This window comes from Xyrauchen texanus, chromosome 26 (genome assembly GCF_025860055.1).
Source record: "Xyrauchen texanus isolate HMW12.3.18 chromosome 26, RBS_HiC_50CHRs, whole genome shotgun sequence".
Taxonomy (NCBI): Eukaryota; Metazoa; Chordata; class Actinopteri; order Cypriniformes; family Catostomidae; genus Xyrauchen; species Xyrauchen texanus.
The window spans coordinates 740,001-748,928 of record NC_068301.1 but is presented as its reverse complement, the minus strand read 5'-3'; the positions used below and the strand labels follow the sequence as shown (position 1 = coordinate 748,928).

General features: G+C 43.9%; 1 protein-coding gene and 1 long non-coding RNA gene across 2 annotated transcripts in view; one reads left to right on the top strand and one right to left on the bottom strand.

The window, feature by feature from the left end:
• The window catches only part of LOC127619700 (F-actin-uncapping protein LRRC16A-like), a 47,736-nt gene that overhangs the window by 32,127 nt on the left and 6,681 nt on the right, over window positions 1-8,928 (bottom strand). Inside the window, exons 6-8 of the mRNA XM_052092651.1 lie at window positions 8,517-8,614; window positions 8,175-8,245; window positions 8,018-8,091 (exon numbers count right to left, since the gene is read on the bottom strand). Coding sequence (XP_051948611.1) covers window positions 8,018-8,091; window positions 8,175-8,245; window positions 8,517-8,614 — 243 coding nt within the window. The remainder of the gene's footprint in view (window positions 1-8,017; window positions 8,092-8,174; window positions 8,246-8,516; window positions 8,615-8,928) is intronic.
• Window positions 6,032-6,448, top strand: LOC127619724 (uncharacterized). Its single transcript, XR_007967601.1, has 3 exons — window positions 6,032-6,076; window positions 6,156-6,272; window positions 6,344-6,448. It is a non-coding gene; the product is annotated as an uncharacterized LOC127619724 (long non-coding RNA).

Here is an 8,928-nt window from a genome sequence, read left to right as displayed (position 1 = left end):
TGTAGCGGCTGTAGACAACGCAAAAACAAAAGTTGCAGCCGCGAGGGACTAAACACTGAGAGACTGAAAACACTGCGACGACGCAAAAACTCATTTCCACTCAACTGTCTGACTTCCAGCATTTATTTCACTTCAACACTTAAAGGTACAACGTCATGAAGATTGCTGTGAAAGTGCTGTGAGTGCGGTCAACAGAAAGTGTTCAGCTCCCAGGCTCACTCCCTCTCTCTGTCAAAGCCCCATTGTCCTCAGGTGCACAGGTGAAGCAAACAAATAGACCACTATCACTTCCGCCCAAGCCCCGGTGGACACGCCCACCACCTACAATCCGAGTGCAGTGAATATTATGAATGAAACCATAAACATAGAACACATGGGAGACTTACAGGTGGCTCTTACATTCCGGCCCCTAATTATTTTAACACAATAATTATACAACTGCACATTATGTAGGAGATCAACAATATATCTTTTTTTCTTTTCTTCAGGATAAGACAGTCTTTTTGAAAGTATCCTTTCTTCTTTAGACCAAACAAAAGAAAGAGACAGAGTCCTTTGTCTTTGTAAGAGTGATCTTCACAATCACTTAGTCAGTCATGTAAAGAAAAAAGCGTCCAGTATAACAGTGTCAAGGTTAAAGTCAAAGTCTAAGAAGTTCAAAGGTCAGCTGGATATCCTCATGACTCCTCTGCTTCCTGTAGAAGGCAAATCTTGGTAATAGGCCTGTCCAAATAACTGGTCTTCGTCCTAATTCGCACTTGACGAACAAGTCCTCTTCTGTCAGAGATAGTTTGCACAATCCTTCCTGTAAGCCATGAGTTACGAGGTGCTGAGTCGTCAACTATGAGTACAATATCTCCAGTAAGGAAGTTGCGCTTGACACCAGACCACTTCTGACGCTCCTGAAGAAGAGGCAAGTATTCCTTAATCCAACGTTTCCAAAACAAGTCAGATATATACTGAACTTGTTTCCATCTGCGACGAGCGTAGATGTCCTCCTTTTTGAACTGACCCGGTGGCAAAGATGGCATAATCTTAAGCAGCAACAGATGGTTAGGGTTTGCAATAGAGATCCTATTGACAGTGACATCTAACTGTCCACAAATAGTTTCTCTACTTTCATCGCCTATAAGAGGTCCATTTACAGTCCAGCCCAGCATCGTTTTGACTGCGTATGGGCCCCCCTCCTTGCTTCGAATAACTTGCCATGGCTCCAGTGCTCTGGGGACGTTGGTTCCTATCAGCAGGTCAATATCTGAATCAATCTCCCTTATCTGGACATGTTTCAGATGTGGCCATCGTTGGAGGTCTTTCTGACGAGGAATGTTGCCTCGATGAACTGGCATGTTTTTCTGCGTGTAAATATCAGGTAGTTCACAAAAACAATCACTGTCTAATTCAGCCACTTCCAAATCTGAAACAATATGGCTTCCAACGACCTTCTCCTGACCCATAGTCCGAAGGAGAATACCAGTTCTTCGTCCCCTGACATTCAGCTTGTTCATCAGCCGCTCTGTGCAGAATGACGCTGAACTCCCAGGATCCAGGAAGGCATAGGTAATCAACACCTTATGCCCTTTCCTAGGTTTCACTTGAACTGGAACTATGGAGAGTGTACAGTCTGGGTCACCGGCCCCAGTGAGACCACTGGATTGAACAGAGATCAGAGCACTACCCACTGCGGTCTCAGATTCTCCTTTGGTTTGCATCAAATTAATTTCTTTCTCTTTTGGATAAATGTGGAGTACAGTAGGGTGCTTCAAACTGCATACTTTGCATGAGAGGCGCTTCCTACAGTCTCGGCTCATGTGCCCAATGCACAAACAGCCAAAACACACACCATGTTCCTTTAAGAAAGTAATCTTCTCATTATGCACCCTCTTGTCCAACTGGCGGCACAGATCCAATGTGTGCTCACCTCCACAAAACATACAAGCCTTCATACCAGCTGACCTTCCCTCTTTTAAATTTGTTCCATATTCAACTTTCCTTTCCACTGTTGCAATGGTGGTAGCAAAGCTACTCCCCTTGGCTCTAGAACGAGGCTCAAACCTAGACTTCCTTGCGTCCTTGATTGCTGTTGTTGATGGTGTATCCTGTATATCCCCGAATAGCGGATCACTTGCAATCTTCACTTGTCTTTCAACGAAGCCGACAATATCTGTAAATGTGGCTCTCCGGCCTCTCCTTTCCTGCAACTCACAAGCCACAGTTCTCCATCTGTCCCTATATTTGTAGGGCAACTTTTTACTGATGGTCAGCATAGTGGTAGGCATGTTCAACTCTTCCATATATTCAACATCTTCCATGGCGTTACAACACCCTCGTAGAAAAAGACTGTATGCCTGTAAAGATTTCACATCTTCAGATTTTATTGGTGTCCATGAAAGAGCCTTATCCATGTAGGCTGAAGTAATTTTCTGTGCATTACCAAAATGCTCTTGTAGCAAAGCCTTAGCCTTGGCATATCCTCTATCATGTGCCATATGTTGACAGCTTCTGACAAGATCCCTTGGCTGCCCCTGGTGTACTGTTCAAGGAAGTACAAGCAGTCTTTAGGATTGTCAGCCTTCTCTTCGATGCTGTGTTCAAAAGCCCTCTTGAAGGTGTGATATTGCAAAGGATCACCATCAAAAACCTGAATGTCTCTTTTAGGCAGAAATGAAAGAGATTGTTGCTGAACCAATAAAGCAGTTATTTCATTTTGTTTTTCCAAAACCGTAATTATTTGACTTTGATCACTGCTGCTTGTCACCTGTGTTGCCAATTGATGACTCCTGTGCTGAAACAGTGGACGTGATTGTACTGTATCTTGATGTCCCGTGACTTCTGGACATCTAGACGATGTGGGTTGAGGTTGTGATGGTTGAATAACATTTTCCACTTGAGTTTTTGTACCCAAAAAATGTGGATTGGGCTGTCCAAGTATTGGAATATTCGTTTCAGGCACAAATGCTTTTGCCTCAGCATTAAGTGTTTTGGTTTTTCTTTGTCCCCTTTCTAGATAAGAATTCATGCCATTAGACTTCACAGATGGATGACTTGAAGCACGAGACCCTCCTGAGCCTCTCAGCACATTCACTTTGGCCACTGATGCGGCTATTTCCACTTCAAGTTCAAACTCTTCCCGTTTTTCCTTAGCTGCTCCTCTTGTTCTTCTAATGCATGTTTGTCCTTCAATAATCTTTGTCTTACAATGAGAGCAGCCATATCTGCCTCTGCTTTAATGCGTGCTGATGATGTTATTGAGACACTGGACCTTTTTCCAGCCGAGCTCTGCTTAATATTCGAACATTTACTTCCTATGTTTGACACACTATCACTTGGTTTAATTTCATCTTGTATAACAGAGGCTTGAACATTTTGCCCAGAGTGATTTGAAACATCAGACTCATTATCATTATGAGGTTCGTCCAACTCGTGCATTGATTCCTTTTGCGATACAAATATGGGAGCATCATTTGTGACAACATGAGCAACAGTACGGCTTGTTTGTCTCCCCATTTCAGAAAGCCATCCTTTTGCATCCTCCATAAATCCATTGTGGCATTTTAGTACATTCACAAACCATTCCTTTTGTTTTTCTTGTTCCTCTTCAGGAAGCATGGGAATCACAGACTCATGTAACATAGTAGTTTCGTCCACCATTTGACTCATTTTCTCAAGATGGGATCGCACTTGTGGGGCATTATCATCTTTTTGCATGAGATCCTTTATTGTCTGTATTAGACTTTTAATTTTATGAACATTTTTTCTACGTTCCTTTTGTAGTGTTTCAATTTTATTCACCAAGGCCTTGGCAGTGAGTTTGATTTCTCTCTTTTGTTCATCCATCTCTGAACCATTGACGTCTGAATTTTATTTTGATCCACTTGTTGATCAAATCATCCAAGAATCCACACCGTTCAGTACATCAATCCATCAATCAATCAACCGCTGCGTCATAAACCACATCCAAAGACCAACAATAAACACCAGCAAGCAACAATGCGTCCCCTATGGACGAGCGGCAGTAACCTATTTACACTGTGTTCAGACAAACAACTTGCACAGCTTAAATGGAAAAGTTACATACCGCTTCCGTTGCTGTATCAATCGCGGCCGGGTCTTTATCCTCCGAGCGGTAATGAATAAACTGCCATCCAATACAGCGGTGCCACAAATATTTCCGTGTTTCCTCTGATATCCAAAGCGTCCCGTTGCGATCCGTGGAATCCTTGTTGAACAGCTCGTTTCCGTAGAACAACACTCTGGTTTAAAACCTTTCTGTTGACTAATTGTAGCGGCTGTAGACAACGCAAAAACAAAAGTTGCAGCCGCGAGGGACTAAACACTGAGAGACTGAAAACACTGCGACGCGCAAAAACTCATTTCCACTCAACTGTCTGACTTCCAGCATTTATTTCACTTCAACACTTAAAGGTACAACGTCATGAAGATTGCTGTGAAAGTGCGCGAGTGCGGTCAACAGAAAGTGTTCGCTCCCAGGCTCACTCCCTCTCTCTGTCAAAGCCCCATTGTCCTCAGGTGCACAGGTGAAGCAAACAAATAGACCACTATCACTTCCGCCCAAGCCCCGGTGGACACGCCCACCACCTACAATCCGAGTGCAGTGAATATTATGAATGAAACCATAAACATAGAACACATGGGAGACTTACAGGTGGCTCTTACACTCATATTGACTATGTAGTGAAAAAAGTAAATTATAATTTAAGATTATTATATCGTTCAATTAATTGTTTCACACAACTGATTAGATTAAGAACTGTAACTCAACTTTTATTTCCCATTATTGATTATGCTGATTTTGTCTATGTGAGTACAACAGAATTACACCTTAAATCCCTAAATGTTGTTTATAACAGTCTTTGTCGATTTGTGTTGAGATGTCCATTTCTAACTCATCATTGTCATATGTACCAACAATTGAATCTCTTATCACCAAAGGCTAGACGACAGCTACACTGGTTTCAGTTTATTTATAAATGTAACTTTTTTAATTATCCATCTTATTTGAAGCAACATCTAGTCCTATATAGGTCAACTTATGGCCTGAGACACCTTGATCATCTCTTTTTTGCCGTTCCAAATATATATAAAGAAGTCGGAAGACGTGCTTTCAGATTCAAAGCCCCCTCTGATTGGAACAGCTTACCTTGTTCTTTAAGGTCCATCTCTTCCTTTCCACTCTTTAAATCAGCCCTCTTAACTTACAATCCTGTGATCAGTGTAAATGTTTCTCTGGTGTTTGACCTGTGTGTATGTATGTGTATATAGGTATGTAGTTTTGTATCTGTATATATATATGTAGGTTATATACTTGTTTGTTTTGGTGGTTCTCTCCTGTAATATTGTAATATCCTAATATATTGTTTATGTGAATACATTTTGGACAGAGGTGGGACAGGTTGGGGTGATTGGTTGTGAGGAAGAGCTTTAGTATGTAGGTGTGTGTAAGGTGTAAGTTTTTGGTGTTATCTTGAGGACCCCCTCGAAAATGAGATGTTTCATCTCAAGGGGTTATCCTCTAATAATAAAATGAAATGAAAATGAAAAATGAACTGTTGATCATGCAATATATAGTTTTATTAAGAAGGTTTGGGAGGGGCAAGTTTATTTAATCCACCCAATCACAAAGCCAGAGTAAGAGTAAACAGCTGTTTACCTCTATGTAGCACTGAGAGTTTCTGGCATCCCACCACCTCCCCTTCTGCTATCTATTCCATCAATACTAATCCCGTCCAGGGAGGTATTCTCGAGTCCTTCACCCCGGACAGTGAGCCAAACATGTTACTCTATCCTTGATATGGGATTACATTAACTGCAAACTACTGAAACCACGGTGTTGCCAAATAACTATAACATAAGACTGCCACAGTACTGTTGTGTGAGAGCAGCTCACAGGTGTGTCACAGGTGTCTGTGTGTGTCACAGGTGTGTCACAGGTGTCTGTGTGTGTCACAGGTGTGTCACAGGTGTCTGTGTGTGTCACAGGTGTGTCACAGGTGTCTGTGTGTGTCACAGGTGTGTCACAGGTGTCTGTGTGTGTCACAGGTGTCTGTGTGTGTCACAGGTGTGTCACAGGTGTCTGTGTGTGTCACAGGTGTCTGTGTGTCTCACAGGTGTGTCACAGGTGTCTGTGTGTGTCACAGGTGTCTGTGTGTGTCACAGGTGTGTCACAGGTGTCTGTGTGTGTCACAGGTGTCTGTGTGTGTCACAGGTGTGTCACAGGTGTCTGTGTGTGTCACAGGTGTCTGTGTGTGTCACAGGTGTGTCACAGGTGTGTCACAGGTGTCTGTGTGTGTCACAGGTGTCTGTGTGTGTCACAGGTGTGTCACAGGTGTCTGTGTGTGTCACAGGTGTGTCACAGGTGTCTGTGTGTGTCACAGGTGTCTGTGTGTGTCACAGGTGTGTCACAGGTGTCTGTGTGTGTCACAGGTGTCTGTGTGTGTCACAGGTGTGTCACAGGTGTCTGTGTGTGTCACAGGTGTGTCACAGGTGTGTCACAGGTGTCTGTGTGTGTCACAGGTGTGTCACAGGTGTCTGTGTGTCTCACAGGTGTGTCACAGGTGTCTGTGTGTCTCACAGGTGTGTCACAGGTGTCTGTGTGTGTCACAGGTGTCTGTGTGTGTCACAGGTGTCTGTGTGTCTCACAGGTGTGTCACAAGTGTCTGTGTGTTACAGGTGTCTGTGTGTGTCACAGGTGTGTCACAAGTGTCTGTGTGTTACAGGTGTCTGTGTGTGTCACAGGTGTGTCACAGGTGTCTGTGTGTGTCACAGGTGTCTGTGTGTGTCACAGGTGTGTCACAGGTGTCTGTGTGTGTCACAGGTGTGTCACAGGTGTGTCACAGGTGTCTGTGTGTGTCACAGGTGTCTGTGTGTCTCACAGGTGTGTCACAGGTGTCTGTGTGTGTCACAGGTGTGTCACAGGTGTCTGTGTGTGTCACAGGTGTCTGTGTGTGTCACAGGTGTCTGTGTGTCTCACAGGTGTGTCACAAGTGTCTGTGTGTTACAGGTGTCTGTGTGTGTCACAGGTGTGTCACAGGTGTCTGTGTGTGTCACAGGTGTGTCACAGGTGTCTGTGTGTGTCACAGGTGTCTGTGTGTCTCACAGGTGTGTCACAAGTGTCTGTGTGTTACAGGTGTCTGTGTGTGTCACAGGTGTGTCACAAGTGTCTGTGTGTTACAGGTGTCTGTGTGTCTCACAGGTGTGTCACAAGTGTCTGTGTGTTACAGGTGTCTGTGTGTGTCACAGGTGTGTCACAGGTGTCTGTGTGTGTCACAGGTGTGTCACAGGTGTCTGTGTGTGTCACAGGTGTCTGTGTGTCTCACAGGTGTGTCACAAGTGTCTGTGTGTTACAGGTGTCTGTGTGTGTCACAGGTGTCTGTGTGTGTCACAGGTGTGTCACAGGTGTCTGTGTGTGTCACAGGTGTCTGTGTGTGTCACAGGTGTGTCACAGGTGTCTGTGTGTGTCACAGGTGTGTCACAGGTGTCTGTGTGTGTCACAGGTGTCTGTGTGTGTCACAGGTGTGTCACAGGTGTGTCACAGGTGTCTGTGTGTGTCACAGGTGTCTGTGTGTGTCACAGGTGTGTCACAGGTGTCTGTGTGTGTCACAGGTGTCTGTGTGTGTCACAGGTGTGTCACAGGTGTCTGTGTGTGTCACAGGTGTCTGTGTGTGTCACAGGTGTGTCACAGGTGTCTGTGTGTGTCACAGGTGTCTGTGTGTGTTCACAGGTGTGTCACAGGTGTCTGTGTGTGTCACAGGTGTGTCACAGGTGTCTGTGTGTGTCACAGGTGTGTCACAGGTGTCTGTGTGTGTCACAGGTGTGTCACAGGTGTCTGTGTGTGTCACAGGTGTGTCACAGGTGTGTCACAGGTGTCTGTGTGTGTCACAGGTGTGTCACAGGTGTCTGTGTGTGTCACAGGTGTGTCACAGGTGTCTGTGTGTGTCACAGGTGTGTCACAGGTGTCTGTGTGTGTCACAGGTGTGTCACAGGTGTCTGTGTGTGTCACCTGTTGTCCAGGTGGATGAAGTCTTGAAGACATAAATCTCTGGTATCCTGAGACAGATAGATAGTGTCCACGTCCTTCAGAATCACAGACAGAAGAGTGAGAAAGACACTGAGACACAGACGAGACGTAAATGAGAGGAGAATAAAGCAGTACTGACCCACTGCACTTCATCTCTGTAGGGAACTCCTAATTGATCACAAACACACCAGTATAAACGTGAGAAACCACCTACAGACAGACAGAGAGACCAGTTAAACATCTCTAGTGCAAACACAACCACAGTGTGCATGTAATCATAATAATAATACCTAATAATGAATGATTAATAAACACAGAAAGTACTGGGAGAATAAATAGTAGATTATTTTGCATGTGGAATGAGAGATTGATGAATGTGAGAAGGGCATTGCAGTAGTCCGAACAGGAGGTCACAGAAGCATACACAGTTTCAGCATTTGTTGTTTTGTGTGTGTGTGTGTGTGTGTGTGTGTGTGTGTACCGCAGGGTCCTGCTTCGGTTGTGTTGTGATTCTCCCATAGTGTCTGTAAACTGATGGTTCTCTCGACCGGCTTCAAGATAAGTCTCTTTATTACCCTCCTGAAACACACACAGATGAAATATACACACACGGGCGGGTATAGACACATTGAGACACATTCTTGAAATTGCATTTTCATATTTTCAAAATGTTTGTTGGTAAAAACAAAATCTTGACCAAATGTTTATTGTTCTTTGAGGTAAACGTGTGTGACAACATCTGGATAGAAAAATTGAATGAATGAATACATTAATTAATATTTGAATAATCTTCCTTAATAACTGACATAAATTAGTAAAAATGCAGGTTTTTGTTTCCTTTTATTTTTTGAACATACACTTAATAGAATTACATGTTTATTTGAAACTTAAAT